Source organism: Vanessa atalanta, chromosome Z (assembly GCF_905147765.1).
Source record: "Vanessa atalanta chromosome Z, ilVanAtal1.2, whole genome shotgun sequence".
Classification (NCBI taxonomy): Eukaryota; Metazoa; Arthropoda; class Insecta; order Lepidoptera; family Nymphalidae; genus Vanessa; species Vanessa atalanta.
Window position 1 is genome coordinate 3342126 of NC_061902.1, and position 22567 is coordinate 3364692.

A 22567-nucleotide genomic window follows, 5' to 3' on the forward strand; every position below is an offset into this window, starting at 1 on the left:
ACGTAAGCTCCTTAAGGGATATCTTTTATTAGAACGATAACGAGAACATGACGTTTTCCTTTTAAGTTTCTTAGTCGATACTTAAAAGGGAACTCTTCTAATCATATTAATATGAAGGAACATTTATAGGCAATTCGGGTAAAATAACCTGTAAATCATCTATTTATCTATACTAGTTGGTTGGTTCAAACTTGCATCATACGAATTTCCATCAAATTCGGTTTGAAAGTGTGTTGCCAGTGAAAAAGCAACAAACAGACAGACAAACAGGCATTTATAATAGTAGTATAGATAAAATATATAATAATAAAGTATAAAATTATATATGAGTAGTTCGTATTATATGAGACTATAACTCATCTTCAACCTCAAAGTAAGTTGTATCTGTTTGAATGGTTTGGGTCAATAATCAATAATAAACACAGAATTCTCATGAAACGAACCGATCTAGAACCATTTTCGAACCTAGATCATTGATTGAGATCCACGTGTCTTATCCACTCGGCTATCTCGCCTTTAAATATTTAAATGTTGTAAAACCTTACATTCGAGCCAGGTGCTATAAATTGTTTTCTCTTGAGAAATCATCGTAATGCAGAACCTGCAACAAGTTTGACGTGGAAATGTAGGTCACCAATAATCTTCATCTGGACGGCGAATTAATTTAGTGATATTTGTAATTAAATCCGTCGCGGATCGGGCTTAATTGCAAAAAATATGAAATCGTGGACTGATAAACCGATGCTGCTTGTAGATTAAGCCAACTTTAGAGGAGATATACTTTTTGTCAATAGAGGTTATTATACTCGTATATCTCAAGAGCCGAGATGGCCCAATGGTTCGAACACGTGCATCTTAACCGATGATTTCGGGTTCAAACCGAGGCAAGCACCACTGAATTTTCATGTGCTTAATTTGTGTTTATAATTCATCTCGCGCTCGGCGGTGAAGGAACACATCGTGAGGAAACCTGCATGTGTGTAATTTCAACGAAATTCTGCAACATGTGTATTCCACCAATCCGCATTGGAGCAGCGTGGTGGAATATGCTCCATACCTTCTCCTCGAAGGGAGCCTTAGCCCAGCAGTGGGAAATTTACAGGCTGTTAATGTAATGTTGAGGTTATTAACTTTGTTGTGAAAAATTATAATAAGAACGTTATTCTCAATTTAATTCGATATCGTTCAAGGAATCATATTTTATTTCGAAGATAGTTTTCTTCGATAAAAGCTTCTTTTTATAATTTGTATATTAAACACGACTTATGGAGTGTTTTTCATTTTTCTATTAATCGATTTTATCAATTACACAAATATTATATCAAAAATAATTTATATATAAGGATTTAATAGTATTAACTTAAATTTATTCACGTATTGTTTGCGTTGCTTTTGTGATGATAATGGTACACTTGAATCTTAAATAGCACTACTAACCGTATTAGCCACGAGACCGTCAAGTGACAAAGCTTTAGTTTAATCGGTTTTGGTTTGACGGGTGACTATGTGAATCTATCAATTTGATAACGCATATTGGATATCTGCTATCTGCTCATTGGATATTCTACTAACTAGCAATACATTTGATTGGTTACTTCGATATAAATCATGATTGATGCAATCTGGTTTCAGGCCCAAATCATGCCTATGTGTCATATACCTTTCCACACATATTTCAGGACCGCTTACCGTCAGATAATTACCGTTCGTCCACATTTCTAGTAAATTTTAATAGTGTAGTTAATAAATCTTGTGTATTCAAACATATCATCATATAAATTATTATATTCAAACTTACGTGATTACGTTAAATATATTTATTTATTTTCATGGTGCTAAGAGTTTTTTTTTTAAATTTACAACATCCACAGTGGCCATGAGTGGGTGGTACCTACCCAGACGTGCTCGCACAAAGCACTATCATTAAATTAATATTATAATAATCATAAATCAGTTTTAAATAATTGATGCAGAATAAAACATTGCAATGCTTATTCAAATTAATTTATAAAATATATTATAATCTCTCGCTATCATATTTATAGCTTTTTCGTTTAGATTTTTTATTTATATCTTGAACAGTCTCAATTAACAGCACACGTAAATCTTAATTTTTGTTTGTAGTTTTACTAACTTTGATGTCGACGACGAGCCTAAATTATTTTTGTAATTCACCTTAAGGTCGGCAGTGGAGAATAACTACGATAATAATGTCATTTATATGCTAGATATTTCAAGGCATATGTAAACTTTGGTAAAAGGGATTGGCTAAACTGTAACCGTCTCCATATAATCAAAGGTACTTTTAAAAAATACTCGCTTACATCATATTTCATAATGAGACTATGAGTGATATAATTTTATCCATAAAACGTACTATTTTACAACCAGGAACGCTAACAATGATTTATATTAAGTTTTAGATGCAATTACGTGGAAAAGCGTCGGACAGCTAAACCGTATGTTCAGTAGTACGTTCTTATGCGTCTATCTTGCTTTAAAAACTCTTCTTCTTCTTTTATCAGTATTAATTGGTTTTAAAGTGTGGAAAACAAACAAGCGAATTTGTAAAGTAATTTTAACGTAATACAATTGTCAAGATCATACTAGTGTTCGTTCATGAATTCGTCGTTGTTGAAAAATTTGTTGTTTATGCCAAAGTTTTCATCAGATTGTGATATTTTTTTTTATAAAAGTCTAGATTATTTCTTTGTATGATTATCATTCATTGCAAACTTATCATGTATACCATTAGTATGATGTAATAAATAATTTGATTTTATAAATAAAATTCAACACCAATTTGATAAGAAATAATATATTCATTTACGAGTCGATTTGCGATTTGCGAGTCTTGTTAATTTAAACAAATTTATATGATTAGTGCATTCCATTTTAAAAATCCTAGAGGTATGATTATTAAAATAGTATACTACTAGAGTTAAAGTACAGTTAAAGCTTGTGAGTGTTCCACTGCTTGGCTAAAGCCGCCGCTTTCTTTGAAGTTTGGGCTACTTCTACCACTCTGCTCAAAAGCGGTGTTCATGTATAAATATGTGGCAACATTTATTTGAATTAAACACATACAGGTTTTCTTCATGTTTACTTCACCGCCGAGCACGCGATGTATTATAAGTACAAATTAAGCACATCGTAATTCCGTAGTCCTGGGTTTGAATCCGCAATCATGGGTTAAGATGAACGCATTCAACTGGGACATCTCAGCTCAGCTCAGTAATACATTTTAGAAAATTTTAAATTATAAAAGTTTTACTACAATATAGTATAAGTTTTTTGAATTTGTTTTAAACGAATCTAATTGACGGAAAAGTTTTCTTTAAGTAAGGAAGGTTGGTCGTTAGGAGTCTCAATAACAGTGTTAGTATGATAAAATCTAATACTTTAGATCTTTTCTCGCGGATTATCTAATGGTACATAATATATTATAGGCAACTTCATTTTACTCAACAGGGTAGCGCAGTGCTTTTAGCCGCGATTTAAATCCCTATTCGATAAACATCTTTATTTATATATAATATTTATTTGTTTTACCAAGATGGTGCTGTTGTAACAATAAACTTCAACCGATTGCAGGATCGTGTGAAAGAAAACAATCTGAGGATGTTTGTATGTATATATATCGGATGAAATTCTGCCCCCGACACTCCCCCAACTCACCAATCCGTTTAGGAGTAGCGTTATGGAATAAGCTACAAAGTTCTTCTCAAGGAGATAAGATATTTTCTAAGTAATTTTAGAAATATCAAAATATACACAGATATGGTTACACACGAAGAAACTAACATCAATGTACAGACTCGGCCTAGTTTAAACGTTATTTGTCGAATAATGTATTTACATTTGTTGATATTACTAGATAAGTTTACATCAATAATAGTATATATAATGATTATTTATTCTTAATAATATAAACGGGTAAACTTTATTTGTATGTAACAAGTGGGAAAATATAAATAGGTATTTATTAATATAAAAAATTATACGAAATATATACAAAAAAATTGTTCTGTGTGAAACGAGCGGACCGTTGCAATTTAAAAATTTACACCTTTCTCTATTAATAAATTGCAATCGTAAGCCATTGTTGAGGGAGCTCCCTAATAAACGCAGGACGTGCAGTCAGATTTATTAACACAGTTCAAGCGGGGAATTTTTTTTGGTCGATACTTATAGGATATGATTGTATTATTTAAAAAAAAATAATCAAATAAAAACTATGTTCTCGTACAAAATCTAAAAGTACTTGTAATAATATTATATAATCTTTACAAATTAATAAAATTTAAGTATCTGTTTGTTAATTATAAATTAATACAGAGTATTAAATAATATTTTGCTATATAAAACGTCGATTATTTATATTCTGGTATTTTAATGAATCAAAATGCATTTCTCGTAAGTTAATATCAAAATTTACTTAAAAGTAAGTAATGATAACGTAGATAGGTACAGATTTATATGGGTTTTGTTTGATCTCACATAGTATTAAAGACAAAAAACACGAAAATTACTTTAGAATGTTTTCTTTAGATATTCTTTAACAACTCTTTTTCATTAAACTTATAATTTTCAGCTAACTTTTCTATTTGTTGTATGTCACTTCATAACTTAAAATTACATGTATCGAATATAAAGGGTTTGGTAAGAAACTGAGTTCAATGAACTGCACGAAGATATTTGATCTTATTATACGTATAATGGAATCGTAGGTTCGATTAGCTTTCAGAATTCTTCTTGTGTGATCAATACATATATATATATATATATATATATATATATATATATATATTATTGGATCTTAATTAACGTTCTTAGAAGTAATATTAATATTACTAACGTATTATTTACATCTATTAATATTAGCCGTGAATATCAATTGATATAACATTAATAAATTACTTATATATCATTAAGATATATCTTCATTTAAATATCTATAAAATTTTATTTATAAAAACTAATAACATAAACAGAAATACTTTCCTCTGGGATTAACAGATATAATATCGCTTACAATAATTTATAAAATGGCGGCCAAGAGGGGGTGTGATGGCATTACAGAGCGTCATGCCGTATGACGTCACGGCAAGAACGACTGAATCTTACTCCTAACGTGCGCCATTATATAAATATCTATAAACTATGCCAAACAAGTTCTCATAATAAATACACATGAGTAAGTAACAATTTCATAATTGTTTCATGTTGTCGCTACGACTTTGCAGGAATTATACTAAAAGTTTAAAGAGAAATATTTGTATGTGCGAATCGTTTCATGTAAATACTATGAACTCGTGTACATTGAGATAACTTTTACATCACGTGTCTTAAGTAATTGAATTTCAACTTTTTACTACTTTTTTATTTAACTATTTTATTCTTAGGTCACCGGTATATTCATACATTCACCGTGGTACACTCGTTATATTACGAGTGTACCAGTGTACTGTGTAGCTGTAAAGTGGTAGGAAAAATGGGATTATTGGAAAAAATTCTGAAATTTTCTTACTTTTTTTTTTTAATTATTTAAACTAATTCAAGAGGTTAAGTGCTAGTGTTATTATTTAAATTGTTTTTTAAAAAATGTCACAACCAAAGATTATACAATTGTATTGTTATACAATTCGGTTTTCATAATGAATATAGGATTGATGTTTCTTTTTTTATGTTGTTCATTAATAAAATTTTGATAAGATTTCCCATTATTTAGAGAAAAAGAATAGTCATTCTAATCGAAACAGCAATTTACTATTGACATTATAATTAGCAGTAAAAGCCATAGATAAGTCAGTACAAAACTCTGACTCGAGTAAAAATGACCAGTGTTCGTTGCCGGGAATGTAATTTGCTCCCTGTAGTGTACTCAGGTAATATGACGTCACGGGTCGGAAACGAGGCGTGAACAAAGGGTATTCCACCCGCTTTCTAAAATAATTGGTCGCTCCACTGGCGTGAAATGGCTTTAAGCACTATAATACGAGTACAATAGAAAGTAATTTTAATGATTGTTTTCTTTATGAATTTTATTAGACTAATAGCGATCGTAATCTTTACAGTTTTCTTTACAACAGTACTCTGAAGCTATATTAGGTTGGACCGATTAAAATTCTAGCCGAGTTACAACTGTGTACATAAATGTTTTAATAAAGACCAGGGGTGAGAGATAATATCGGTGTTGAATTTTTTTCGTTATAAAATAAACTTTTTTAACGTGATACACCGAATTTCTTTCGAAGTAGATTAAAAGGATACTTTGACGCAAAAGTTTAATAAAAATTTCCTCGTCTAGCGACACGATATTTCTTCTTTGTAACATGTTTTTTTCTAAACCGACAAAAGGAGCCCGAATTTAAGCAAACACAGCTTCGTTTTTTTAATTGATAAAGCAACGATCGTGGCTAGCGGAATGAAAACGAGTTCGAAACCGACCAGGACAAAGTTTTCCATATATTAATCACATTGTGTATGATACATCTCGTGCTCAGCGGTTAAAGAAAACATTATCATGAAACCGGCATTTGGCGAATGAAGTTCACCCCAATCGAGAAATTCGCATTGAAGCAGAATGGCGGCTCTTATAAGCTCCAAAGATTATCTTCAAGATAACGCATTTGCCCAGCAACGGCTCATTCCCTGACTGCTACTTAACTTTACATAAACAAGTCGGTTTATATTTTATTCTATAAAGTATCTTTAGTTAAAATTTAATAAATGATATGATAACGTATTTAATATTCTGTAAATATGATATATTCTTGAATCGATGAAATAAACATTTCTTAATCACACTGAAAAATATTTAGTTGACGTATAGGTACGTTTAAAGTAAATAACAAAAGTAGGTCACAAGTTATTTTTACTATGTATTGCCTAGCCAAACATCCAATACGTTTAATTAGACCCATATATAGGGATATAACAATTATAAAAAAAAAAATAACACTAAACTGGCGATATTTACAAAAATTGCAAATTCATAAAACAATCAACAAAAAAAAAGTATTGTTCTTATATTTTTTACTTCTCACAGTAACTTTTCATTTGACGCTTAAGATAATATTCAGTCTATTTTTAGGCATTTTAAATTTAGAATATAGAAAAAAAAAAACTTCTACCTTAATTATATTAAAAAAGACGGCTGTTATACCGACGGTTATACGCCCGCTAGAAGTATAACATTGAAGATAATTGTTAATGAAATAATTCATAATTAAAGAAAAAAATAATGATGAATAAAATATAAATAAAATTTTGGCCATAAAATATCATTTTCAAATTTTTATTATGATATATAATAGAGGAATAAAGTCCACGAGCCACGCAAACACAAGGGAGTAGAGAATGCCAGCGGAGACATTGTCACAGCATATGAATAAATTTTACCCCCAAGGCGCGGCCATAGATATTTCACGTTAAAAAAAATCAGATATTTTTGATATTATTACACGACACAAAATATTGGCGTAAACATAATATTATAATTTATTACTCAAAACTCAATACCATTTTGGCCGCATTTTGTTTAACTAGGCCTATCTTATGGACTATCAATTATAGTGCACAAATGTGTGTGTGCAAGCACAAATGCAGGCTCACTACCCTCAGTCTCTTAGTCCAATCAGACGGCAATCCGCACAACGGTGCGAGATCAGGTGCGAGACCAACGGCTTTACTGCCTTCCGAGGAACGGAAGTGTAATACCACCGATTTCCTGACTCCGAGCTGCAATTGCAAAAATCCAATTACTTTAATTGACCCAGCCCGGGCTTTGGATCCAAGATCTTGAGATCTGTGGTATTATAAGATTGCTAGACTACGAAGTAAATTGTTATACTAATACATAGAACGAAGACGAATAAAATTCATTTTTTTTAGAAAGTAATCTACAATTATACCTTCACCGTTTCAACAACAAATGTATTAAATAATACGGAGCGTCTATAGCCAGATAGAGCACAATTCCATTTGTCTATACGGCACACGAGTATCTGAACTGCAATGCATAATGTTTCGGACTGTAGTGAGCGCTCGAGCGCATAATACTATGATACAAATATTTAGACAAATTATTATGTAACAATTCGGGCTGTCAGTCAGTCATCGTAGGGGGGAAAATGCCACATAAATCGCGGCGGTATATTTCGTGGTTTCTTCTGATTAATATTTCATATAATTATATATGTTCTATATCATGTCTGATAATTACATAGTATAAAACAAAGTCGCTTATCGCTGTCTGTCCTTATGTATGCTTAGATCTTTAAAATTACGCAACGGATTTTGATGCGGTTTTTTTTATAACTAGAATGATTAAAGAGGAAGATTTATATGTAAAATACACGCACAATATAGTAGATAAACACTGACAATTTTAGGGGTTTCCAATGTGATGTCGTAAAAAAACACATTTTTTGCGCTTACACTGCAAATTCTGGCTCAACCCTACAAGATAGATAAAAATATTGTACTACAGTATTTTACACCTTAAAAAGGTCTCCAAAAAAGTCGGCAATAGTATATGTCAATCACTTAGGGGTACCCCACAATAACTATTTTTTTTCCTTTAGTTTTACGAGAAATAATGGCTTATTTTCGAAGCGATTTTAAGCAATACAGCATTAATCCTTATCCAATTAAGTACCTTAAATACATTTTGCATTTGATATAAATCAATAGAGCCCTTTACAGCATGTAATTTAAATGAATATTTTTGAAGATATTACAGATTTAAAACGCAGTGACCCGGGGCGAGTCGCTAGTGTAGAATAAAAACATTTATAACGAACAAAGGAACAACGGTTTATAATAAGTTCCAAGCCCTCCTTTCATCCCGGATAGGGGAAAAAATGGGAAGTTACCGTAACAAACTGATAATTTCTTATTTATGAACCCTTTTCGCATAATATTTTACAGTTTTTAGGTTCTACCAAATCCCACCGTTGCAGTTAGTATATAAAATAATGGGCTAAGAGTAATGACGAAATTGCTAACAAGTAATGTTCCTACTGGAACCAGGTCTGGTACTATGTTAGCATTAGGCTATAAGAATGTTTACTACAAGACAAAACTACTCGGAAGTACTTCTGTACTTCCGGGTAGTTGTGCAATGCGTTTTCGACTTACACTGAGTGTCATCATCTAAAGCCACGTACACTAGTGGTCGATGTTCAATGAAATTGCTTTGAATATTCGCACGTGTGATATATATCAGATCATTTGTCAAAGATTGTGTTGCGTTATTATTTATTTATCTGACTTTTTTTATAAAATATGTAGGTGGACGAGCTAATAACCTGGGAAACACCCTAGGAATTGGAGGCCCGCATAGGCGGGCTGATCGTCAGGGCATCACAGTAGCATGCGAAAGCGATCCTGTGGCGCCCACTGAAAAGACGGAAAGGGTACCGCGGGTTTTTTAGTGGGCACTCCGGTCAAATTAGCGCGTCCTGGGCACCGGTGAGTCCCACATAAATTTTACTGGTGGAAACGCGTAATGCGTTTTCCAGCAAGAAAAGATTTAAAAAGCGGACGAACTAATGAGTTACCACCGCCCATGGACTTTGGTGCTATAAAAAATATTAACCATTCCTTACATCGCCAATGCGCCGCAAACCTTAAGAACTAAGGTATTATGTACCTTTTGCTTGTAGTTACTGCCTCACCCGACATACCGGAACACAAGAATACTAAGTAATGGTGTTTGCCAATAGAATATGTGTTAATTGTGTGGTACCTAAAAGGCTTCTATTTCTTGAATAGTAAACGCGTGTGTATTCTCATAATTTTGAGCAATTATCTTCATATCTAATATAGTTCTAGGAAAGCTTGGTTTCTTGTATACGTTTCGTCTTAAATTTACTTTTAATAAATATATAAGGTCCCACATTTAGTTTTAAGTTTAATTACAGAAGGAATTAAAGATTAGTCTTTTAAAATAAATGAACTAAGGATCATTCAGAAAATCATTTGAAATCTCTTGTATAAAGTGACCACGAAAATACGTATAAGTCTTTTTTAGTGTTCCGTAGCCAAATTTCAAAAAACGGAACCTTTATAGATTCGTCATATCTGTCTGCCTGTTTATCTATTCGTCCGTATGTCCCAGCCACTTTTTTCCGAAACTATAAGAACTATACTGTTGAAACTTGGTAAGTAGATGTATTCTGTGAACCGCATTAAGATTTTCACACACAAAAAAAAATGTTGGTCGTTCCCATACTTAGAACCAAAACTCAATTTTTTTTTCAATAAACCTTTAACTGTCTATGGATAGGGCTTCAAAAATGATATTGAGGTTTCTAGTACCAATTTTTTTCTAAACTATAGTTTTAAAACTATATAATAGTTTGCGCGAGAGAAACTTCTAAAGTGGTAATATGTGCCCCCCCTCCCCTGTGGCTTCTAAAATAAGAGAATGATAAAACTAAAAAAAAATATATGATGTACATTACCATGCAAACTTCCACTCAAAATTGGTTTGAACGAGATCTAGTTAGTAGTTTTTTTTAATACCTCATAAATCGTAAACCGCTATTTACCTCACATTCAAAAGTTACAACTAACTATAAGACCTCTTATATTATGTGCTACTACGGAACCCTTCATGGGCGAGTCCGACTCGCACTTGGCCGCTTTTTTTGTTTCATATTCTGCGTATGTCATGTTAGCCATCTTGATTTTAATAATTATGATACGATATAACCGATGACATGCGGGCACTAAAATCTAACTACACGGTACATAATTTATGGGAACATACGAATATATTTACTTACACAAAATGCTTAAATCATTACCCTCCTCTTAGTTTGGCATTAGTAAATGAAAAATAACCGTTGAACGCATTATTTGCTGTAATTCATTTAGTATCAATATCATACCAGTTCTCAGAAACTAATATATTGAGTTCCGTCTTGATAATAAAATTTCTTGATTCATATTAAAGTAATATTCCGTCAAAGAATGTTACGATAATATTTTCTGTACTTCATTGAAATCCATTATATATTATTATATAATAAAACAAAATATCTTTTTTAGTTTTTTATTTCTTTATTTATTTATATATATATGTATATACAAATAATCTAAAGAGTTTTACTGAAACTAATTACAATGACGTGCTTAAGTAGATTTAGTAACTGTTATTTAATAGACATAGAAGAGCCGAGATGGCCCAGTGGTTAGAACGCGTGCATCTTAACCGATGATTTCGGGTTCAAGCCCCTGGGTTTACGGGGTTGGTAGCACCACTGAATTTTCATGTGCTTAATTTGAATTTTCATGTGCTCGTGCTCGGCGGTGAAGGAAAACATCGTGAGGAAACCTGCATATGTGTCTAATTCTAATACTATAAATAAAGTTTGTAAACTTTATTTTCAACGAACGTATGGTATTTCAAATTATAAATTATAAAATCATAATGGGTATAGCCAGTGGTGTCTAAGTATTTTTTCTCATTAATATAAACTTGTTACAAATAGAAGTACATTGATGTTTCAAAACGAACTTTTATCCCAAGTGACCCACGCTGAATCTCTAGCTGGTATAATTTTTAATAACAAATTCTATTAAATTAGCATTAGCATTAGCACCCCGTAAATGTCCCACTGCTGGGATAAAGGCCTCCTCTCCCTTTGAGGAGAAGGTTTGGAGCATATTCCACCACGCTGCTCCAATGCGGGTTGGCGGAATACACATGTGGCAGAATTTCGTTAAAATTAGACACATGCAGGTTTCCTCACGATGTTTTCCTTCACCGCCGAGCACGAGATGAATTATAAACACAAATTAAAGCACATGAAATATCAGTGGTGCCTGCCTGGGTTTGAACCCTGGGTTTGAGCCGAGATGGCCCAGTGGGGCCATCTCGGCTCTTCTGTAATCATAACAAGAGACATATCTTAGCTCCCGAGATCAGTGGCGCATTGGCTGCCTAAGGAATGGTTAATATTTCTATTGACGTTAATGTCTATGGACAGTGGTGACGACTTACCATCACAGTGCCAATTTGCTCGTTAGCTTAATTATATTATAAAGAAACACTTATTGAATTATTAAATTACAATGCAAATTAAACCGAAACTTGGTAATAAATTTCATTATAAAAATTATATTTAAAAAAAATAGGACTGGATTTGCAATACCAAAATTGTGATTGTGATTTAAGAAGGAAGTTTTTTGTGACTAAATTTTTAAATATGAAATTTATTAAAATATCGACTTATGTTATTGGATTACTTAATTTTCTAATATAAATAAAGATACAAGAGACATCTTCATGATTATTGGACTAAAAATAACAAAATCTTTATATGAGTTCTTGCAAGCCGACTTTGGCAGGATTATAACTGAAATTTGGAAAAACATCATTATCTAAGTAGTAAACGGGATTTTGGAAAAATTTTATAACAAAATAATCGTTGTTATTTTCGAAAACTCTGCACTGAGAACATCTCGACCTTTGCGCTTTGTATGATGTAAATTTGAATATAAGAATTGTAAAAGCTATAAATGTTTCCATAATATTTCTACGTAAAATATTTTATTGCATTTAAAAATGAATTGAGTTTTCAATGTCAATTTATGCTGAGGTACGCGATGAAATGTTTGTATAAAATTTATTTTAGAATCTACCTCATTTTACACACTTATATCGACATTTATAGCAAGGTTACCCTGTTACCCTGTTATACATTAATGTACTAACAAAGCTTAGAATCTAATCGTAGGAAAATGATGTAGAATAAAAGAAAACAAAGCATCTCGAGATACTGAATACATATATATTATTTATTGCAACAAATTATAAATTGTTGTAATCAAATTCGTTATTGAAACTTTACTTTTATTTAAACTAAAGAAGCGCAACGTGAGCGACAAATCCATTATTGAGTTTATTGTTATTCATAAAAAAAAATATCTAATAATTATTCTTTTCTATGCTGTATTATTTTATCTATATTGTTATATTATAATAAAAAAGGTCTTTCCATAGTCGAATGACTATTTATAAAACTTAAACAATATTTATAAATGTATTAGATAGGGTAATTAATATTTATTAAGAGCCGAGATGACGATTTCGGGCTTCAAACACAGGCAGGCACCACTGAATTTTCACGTGCTTAATTTGTATTTATAATTCATCTCGTGCTCGGCGGCGAAGAAAAACATCGTGAGGAAATCTACTTGTTTCTAATTTCAACGAAATTCTGCCACATATGTATTCCAACAACCCGTATTGGAGCAGCGTGGTGGAATATGCTCCAAACCTTCTCCTCAAGGGAGGCCTTAACCCAGCCGTGGGAAATTTACAGGCTGCTAATGTATGTAAATATTTATTAAAACTGTACTCTTGTAAGGTAATTAGTAAGATATAGCAGTTCCTAAATTACATGTAACGAAAAAAAAAACGTTCGCTGCGAAACGTGTGGCTGATTAAATGTTACTCTTGCGGTTAAAATTATCAATTTTACGAATTGAATCTATAATACGTGGTTGTATATATATAAATGTTATAAAATGAATCTACCTACTCCTTACTTTCTAGGCCAGTGACCTTCTTATATTCTTTATTAACAAACTTGCTGTGCCCGCAACTTCGTGCCCGTTTGAATTCAACAAAATTATTGTTGTAACCTAAGTTACTCCTTAGTATATTAGTTATCTGCTAGTGAAAGTCCCGTCGAAATCGGTCCAGCCATTCCAAAGATTAGTCGGAACAAACAGACAGACAGATGAAATTAAAAAAAAATTATATTATTTTGGTATATGTACCGTGTATACATATTCATATAGTAAAAAGCGTTCATTTTAATATTACAAACAGACACTCCAATTTTATTATATGTATAGAAGATTGCACCCACCCGTATCTGGGGCGGGTCGTTAGTATATAATATAGTACAATAAAATAAAATCGTTTAGTCCCTATAACTTGTTGAAACTGTATTAAGAACTTTTTAACATTCCCCACTCAATCAAAGTAGTATGACAGGTGAATGTAACAAGAGTTATAGCTAGTCGTACCATGCAGTTATTGTGTCGCTAACTCGACTTTGTATTGCTCTTTTTCTTAAGATATTTTGTTCAATTTTAGAATATTCTGGAATATATGATATGTGCGCAAGTATTTTCTCCTAAGTCGATACGAAAACAATAACTCAGATGGCTCAGTCGAAAGCCTGTTGTTAGCATTGTTGACTGGGAAATATAATCAAATCGAAAATAAGAGTTTACCAGGTATAGTAAGATTATATATCGAATTCAAAAAACCAGGATTCGAGTGGTTGATTTTTATAATGAAAACATTTCGTTTCAGAGAATTAAGTGTTAATTTATACATTCCGGTTTTCATGCTTTTGATCTTTAATTATCTCAACACGAATAAGATAACTCAGATTTATAATGCTTTGATTTTCACCTTTAACTGTCATTAAACTCAACAACAAACATATGTACATGTATATCGATATCGCGAAGATATCACGAGGAACATACTAGAAAATTGAAGTCCTCTTTATTATTATTATTATTTTACTCTTTTTTGCACACCAAATATACATAATGATAAAAAAAAAAAAAAAATATATATATAGTCTTTAAAACGAAGTTGGCCAAGCAAAAGGCGGTTTTATGGCTTATAAGCCATTTCTTCCAGACAACCTTTGGGTTAGAGGAATAATGTGTATGGAAGACGGCAATATGGTGGTGCAGTAAAAACTTACATAATGGAATAATAACAAATACAACTCAATAAATATAGCAGATACATAAATACAAAAAATACTAATAAATAAAATATAAAACAAATTATAGATATTTATAGATAAATCATATATACATACATATATCTATATAGTATATGTAATAAAAATATATATATATATATATATATAATATTATTAATAAATATAATAGAAAGTATAATAGGATATTAAATAACTGTATCTCAAATGTCATCATTATTAGAGTCCAAATAGAATTTCTTCAGAGAATTTTTAAATATTTGTAGTGATTTAGATTGTCTTATGCTTAGCGGTAAGTTGTTCCAAAGTGTTATTGCCTGCACTGTGAAGGACTGCTTATAATATTTACTGCTATAGGCGGGCAGTTTTAGGATGAGGCTTCGTGATGATCGTATACTATACTGATCTCCAAGAAATTCGAATTTCTCCTTCAAATAACAAGGAGCGGTCGGATTAAACAACACACAGTACAGAAGAGAGAGAGTATGCAAGTTTCGGCGACGGCGTATAGGGAGCCACTTGAGCTTTGAACGAAATTCTGAAACATGGTCATACTTTCGGAGACCGAAAATAAACCGAATAGCTAGATTTTGTAATCGCTCAAGTTTATTAAGCTGGTCCTCGGTTAGATTAAGATAGCTTGCGTCCGCGTAATCGAGAATAGATAGTAGAAGGGAGCTTGCTAACATAGTTTTGGTAGGAATTGGTAATACTTTTTGTAGACGTCGCAAGGAGTTCAATGACGCGTATGTTTTTTTACTAATTTCAGTTAGATGTTCTGACCAGGAAAGTGTTTGGTCTAGATGTATGCCAAGGTCTTTAACTGTTGAGCAGTAAGATATATTAGTGCCGTTGTAAACAACTTGGGGAATGTTCGCCCAATCAATTCTTGCAGTCATAGCTGGGCTGCCAATAACAATGACTTGTGACTTGGTAGGATTTATTTTAAGACCATACTGATTGCTCCATTTAGAAATTGCCACTAGATCTCTGTTAATAGCAGCAATTGCGTTAGGCAGGTTCTCAAGGGTTGAGTGTTGATATATTTGAATATCGTCTGCATACATGTGATAGAGAGAAGAAATAACATGAGTAATCGAGTTAATGAAGATAGAGAAAAGTAAGGGAGACAACACGCAACCTTGAGGTACCCCAGCACGAACTTCACACCATGACGAGAAAGTCTCGTCGATACGAATTCGTTGTCTTCTACCTCTGAGGTAACTCTGAAACCAATCTTTCACTGATGGAGATATGTTTAAAGAACATAACAGACTCAACAAGATATCGTGATCGACGCAATTGAATGCGTTACTGAAGTCTAGGAGCACTAAAATTGTGAGCTGTTTGTTGTCCATAGCCCATCGAATGTCGTCTGTGACTTTAACTAAGGCTGTGGGAGTACTATGACCTGTACGGAAACCGGATTGGTAAGGATCAAGAAGAGAGTGTTCGTAAAGGAAAGTATTAAATTGTTGGAAAATTAGTTTTTCAAGTACTTTGGAAAGGAAAGGGAGAATAGAGATGGGACGAAAGTCGGAAGTTGATTGGGGATTACTTTTTTTGGGGATTGGAATGATTAGTGCATCTTTCCATGCGTCAGGAAACTTTTGACAGGTAAGGGAAAAATTGAGTATATGAGTTAACACAGGAGTAACAATGTCAAGGATTGGGATGATCATATTACGACTGATACAGTCTGTGCCAACAGCATTCGAGGTCATCGACATTATGTTTTTTTTAATATCACAGTCAGAGAAAGACGCGAAGCTAAACGGAGGAAAGTTAGGAGTTGGATGAGAAGAGATAATATTAATTGTGTTACTTTTTTCGTCGCTATTAAGTGCGGCTGAAGAAGCAAAGTGTTGATTAAGGTGTTCAATGTCAATATTTATAGAAGTATTATGAGAGGATTTACCAACTCCAAGAGATTCGAGAAATTTCCAAGTTTTTGCTGTATCGCCGTTTTCGACAGATTGGAAAATATGGCGTCGTTGAGCATCTCTACACGATGTATTGCAGCGATTTCGCGCTTTATTGTATTTTTCTCTGTTAGAATCAGAGTTATTTAATTTAAATTTGAACTTAGCTTTATTTTTTTTATCAATTAGATCCTTTATGTTATCACTCAACCAAGGCGCTGGGAGGTGTTTTCTTTTGATCGGTTTAATGGGCGCGTGTTTATCATAAAGCTGCGTAATTAATGAATTAAAAACTACAAGTTTTTGGTCGATTGTTTTGGCAGCTATAACCGCAGTCCAATCTAGTTTGGAAGCATCGTCACAAAGCCGGGTCTGGTCCATTCCTCCAAAACTACGCTGCAGAAGTATTCTCGATTTCGCTTTAGGAGGACGGATTTTATATGAGAGATAGATCATGTCATGATACGAGAAGGCGTCAGCAGAACATTGACCGAATTTAGTAACAGAGTCCGGAGAAGAGACCATAATAAGATCCAGAAGTGAAGGTGAAGAGCCAGGAAAATAGTGTGTTGCCATAAGAGGTAAGATTTTCATGTTATGGGATTCCGTTATGTCTATTAGTTGCCTGCTCTTAGTGTCGCCTTTAAGCAAGCAGGTGTTAAAATCTCCCATAATGATAGCGTGGCTGTAACCTGGGATAAGATTTCCTAATAGGTTTTCAAAAGAAGGGTAGTAATTGATTAGTGAAGAAGGGTTATAGTAGACACCAAGAAGGATTTTAGTGCAATTAGATAAGGAAACTTCAATAAATAGATGTTCGGCCGCATCAGCCGAGGAAGACGGGGGTGATGAACTAAGTAAAGCAAAAGGGATGTGGGACCGCAAATAGATCGCCACTCCGCCTCCTCTCTTGCTAATGCGGTCGTTACGGATAAGTCTGAAACCAGGTAATGAGTACGACGTAGAAGGTAGACATGGCTTAAGCCATGACTCCGATACAAGTATGGCGTGAATGTTACGGGAGTCAAAAGACGCAAGCAAATCAGGATAATGGGCCGGTAAACTTTGTGCATTAATGTGAATGACATTAAAATTTTTCAGACAGTCTGAGAAGTAAAAATCAATGGCGACATTAAGCGGAAGAGGTAATGTACTGTGGTAACTATCATCACTGGATGAATCATCAGAAGACAAAGACAGAAAATAGTCACTATCTAAACTAATATTTGATGACATACTGATAATAATAAAATAATTGTAAATAAATACAATAAATGAATATAATAGACTATAAATAAATATCAATAAGATGAGCTAAAATAAACCTACACTAAACTGCTGTGATATAATAAATAAATGTAGACAGCAACCACCTTCTAACCCGCCAGCTATATGAAAATACCAAAAAAAAATTACAAACAAATATTTAACAATAACCAGACTACGCGTAAACAATAGCAAATATTAAACTAAACGAATCCAAATATATATCTATCGTTAAGATTATTAAATGTAGTAGCTAAATAAAAAAATCTATATAAATAAATTAAAAACAACACTAAAAGTTAAATTATGTTTACATCATTATAACTGCTAACATGTTTCCGAACGCAATATTTCATCTTTTTTATCTGTCGCTTGCCATTCTTTACAATTTGACGTTTGACAATTGAATTTTGATATTAATAACAATCAAATACGTAAATTCAATACATCAAAGTTATTACATTAAAAGCTTACAATAAGTGGGTAGAACTAAATCTAATTCATGAACAAAGTGGAATAAACAAAACAGAAGCACCCACATAATAAAACATAGCGTTCGTGAATAATAACAAGTATACTAACTACTTTTTAACAGTCCTGACCGCCCTTACACTCCTAGAATTAATGCCTTTAGTGGTTTTGGAGGCTTCCTCTGAAAGTGTCGACGCTTGCGGGATTGATGCATCAGTCGCAGAGCTTGGAATCGCCTGAAGTTCAGCCATGGTGGAGATATGATGCCGCGTGCCATCAGGAGACAGAACTATGATGATACCGTCCCGAGTCCAGCACTTTGTTACCCCAAAACGTTTCCTTGCAGCCAAGAATGTTTTGTGCCGACTCTTCGTAAGGAACTCTGACATCGTTATCCCAGTGCCTTTGAGATTCGTCTTAGCCGACCAGACTTTGTCCTTCACGCTGCCATCCTTAAATCTAATTAATATTGGACGGGGCTTCTGAGTGACCGTGTGACCCAGCCGGTGACAATACTTAAAGGAGTCGGGAGTAATGTGTGGCAGTTTAAGATGCTCAGTAATAATTTTCAATGCATTGTCACCAACATTCTCTTTACTCACTTCATCGACTCCGTGCAGTAGAACAACTTTCTTCCTCGAGTGCATTTCAAGCTGATCATATTGCCTTGATAGAAATTCAACTTGCAATTGCAAATTTTCTAAGGCAGTCAGGACAAAAGATCGAAAAGCATTGAACTGCGAGTTGATGTTGGATGTTGGGCTCGTCGCAGGTATAGAAGTCTTCAGCTCTCTTTGGAACTCTGACATTTTGGTGTTAAAAAGTGTAGTGAGTTCTTCAATAGTGACTTTAATAGACTCCATAATGTCAATGTGTTGTTGTAGTTTATCACTTGGTAATTCACAGTTTTGTATTAAGCGTAAGCACAGTTATTGTTTTATAGTAAAGTAGCTGGCAGGCGGTAAGGGGTCACATGAACATATTTATTAAAATTATAAACTTGATTTTGTATTTTTAACAAATTAAAATATGAGGAGCACAAAGAATTTCGACTTGTTTATTTTACACCTCTTTACCGACTAACGTCTATAGTGAACTAGCTCCACTCACTGCGCTAGTGCACAGGTGCAATATCTTTTCACAAAATTTAATAAGCCGATGTAATGCAAAGTTGACACAACAAAAAAGAGATCAATTAGGCACTTAATTAATAGCCTAGCCTTTTTACTAAACGACGCCGTTCCGTAAGCAGCTTGAATGCCATTCAATTCTTGATTCGTATCACATTGTAGTACATTATTGTATATATACGCAATCACGCACTATATTTAATTTGTTATCTACATTTTCAGTGGCAGTTGAATTATTAATAATTTAATGAAAAAAATTATCGATAAGTCATGTTCTGAGATGACGTCAAGGTCGAAAAATTTATATTTTTTTCGTCATTAATGGTGATTCAAGTGACAAATACACAAAAAACCAACACATACACAATATGTGCATATATATTTATATATATGAGCACATCATCAATCTACGCATTGCATGCCAGTTAGTTTGTAGTCTTGTTTCTTTATGATTTTCAAAATCTTTTTATTTAACTTACAGTGTTTGTTAATTGGTTCTATACAAATCTTGTAAGCTGTATTTAAAATTTTCATCCAATGTAATTGAAAATTTACACGTCAATACCGATAACAATGCTTTTTTATGATAAACTTGACCCAGGGTTGACTCTCGATGAACGAATCATCGATCGGCAGCGTAGACATGATAAAAAAACGTCTATATTTTATTATCTGTTATTATATATAACTTATATTAAAATTCACAAGAAGTAGGAAGAGTAGTAGGTACTGCCTGAATTAGAGTAGAAGTTAATTTCATTTCACTGCACCCGGCAATAATTTCCACGCCAATAACTAACTATTTGATAAGGTTCAAGAAAATTTAATGTTCATTCGAAGCAGCGATATCAATTGCCGAAACTTTGGCCACAACACAAAGAGCTATTAGTAACAGATGTCAGTTTCAGCATATAACGCTATGATTCGTGTAATTACAATTATTTATTATGTGAAATGATATAGCGTCCTTTGTGCTAAGTAGTACGATCAGTATCTATTTGTGAAATCGATAATTGAGTATTAATAATTACATACCTACTAGTAACGTATGCCGTAAACTCAATATTTATCTTGCTCAATTAATTAAGCTCTATTTAGATCGACCAAAATTATAGAGAAACACTGTGAACACTGATATGATACGGGCAACAATTTTTAAATTTCTTTTTAAAGGTTCTGGCCAAAGGTAGATGTTAATGGAAATAAGAAAACTCTTATACTATAAATGGTTATTAAGGTGTAATTCATTATAATTGGTTTCATAATGATATCCTTGTTTAAGAACATACTTAAAATTATTTTTTTAATTGCCTGTATTTTGTAGAACTTTATATACATTATGACATACATACATACATACATTTTTATGAGTATATCGAAAACCATTATAAATGCAGTTTATGATTTGCACAGGATCATAATATTAAGAATAAAAGCACGCGCATACATGAATTCTCTCGGCGTATATTCATTATAAAAATTCTTGTAGATGCCTTCGCGGATTCGCTGCGACGAAGAAGACCGGGGAGAAGGCGTCAGCGCTATGCGTACCTTCTCTCCCCGGTGTAATTGTCGCCGGGAGTAGGGGGTTCTCTATACCCCGGGACCTCATCTAGCTTGGAGGCCCACATATCCCCCGAGCCCCACATACCCGTAATGACGCGTAATGAATTTTTCCAGCGAAATAAAAAAAAATGTCTTTTGTGCACCGCTCTCTGGTTGTGATTAATATGACATATCAAAAGTAATTCTTCTATATTGAATAAAGGAATTTAATTTATTATCAGACTTTAAGTTTTATGCTGAACAAAGGAAGCCACTCTTTTAAAAGACAAGGTTCTGCGCTTACTCCACCACACCAATCCCTTTGGTTACAAATATATGACAATACTCCATCTTAGATGGAGGTTTCGTCACTATATTTATCTTTGCTACTTTACTGACTTTGAACCCGCGGTCTTTTGTCCGTCCACGTATGCTGCTCTTACACGATCTCCGCATAAATACAAATATATGTTGAACTGTAAATGTAAAAGTGCTTCAGATCAGTGCTAAGCGTCGCGTTAGTTTATAAAATACTTCATCTCTACTAAGACTAATTGATTATTCGATTGCAATAAGAAGCAGTACTCGTGTTTCGTTACCTAATTAGATCGGCTCACATTACATACAGACGCAACTGATTGTTTATTTCTACAAGTAAATTATATGAAAACAGTATAAAAAAAATTCTGACACTTTGTTTCAGGGTTCCGTACTTCAAAAGGAAACAAGAAACGATATTAAGATAACTTTGTTGTCCGTCTGTTTATCTACTTGTATGTATGTCAGGACTCTATCTCAGGACCACGTAGGCGTAAGTTAGGTCTGAGGTACTTTGTACTGCTGTCCTACAATCGAAAATTTGGCAAACAGCAATATCTTACAGCCTAAATATAACCTCATTACACGAGTCCGATTCGCACATGCCCTGTTTTTTTATAGTTTTCTCAACGTAAGTTTCCTCATAACTCATAATCTTTGTTCAAAATATATTTTATTCGAGTAGGCTTTTACAAGCACTTTGGAAACGTCATTTAACAAACTATATTAAGTGAAAATACCACCGGTTCGGAATCTAGATTCTGCCGAGAAGAACCGACAAGAAAGTCAGTAGTTACTCTTTTTCAACATTTAAACATACAGTCATGTTAGTTAAATACGATTATATACTTATGTAATATATCCTGCCTGGAGGTCAACAAGTATTAACTCCACGCTCTTTTATCATCTGTATAATCTTGTCTTAAATAATATGCCTTCTTTACCAATGTATTTTATACAAATTATTTGAATTTATAAAACGGCAAAGTTAAAATTCCTCCTCCTTGGTCGAGTAGTGTGTACATCGATTTTCATGGGCACACCACTGCGAGGTCCCGGTTGCGATTCCCAACCGAATCGATGTAGAAAAAGTTCATTCGTTTTCTATGTTGTCTTGGGTCTGGGTGTATGTGGTACCGTCGTT

The 22567-nt window shown here is 33.2% G+C and overlaps 1 protein-coding gene across 1 annotated transcript; it reads right to left on the minus strand.

Moving 5' to 3' along the window:
* Nucleotides 1-18378: 18378 nt before the first annotated feature.
* On the minus strand, nt 18379-19293 carry LOC125075948. The gene has a single exon (XM_047687827.1). It carries the CDS (start codon nt 19291-19293, stop codon nt 18541-18543), a length of 753 nt encoding a protein of 250 aa, XP_047543783.1. The 3' UTR covers nt 18379-18540.
* Between the last annotated feature and the right edge of the window lie 3274 nt (nt 19294-22567).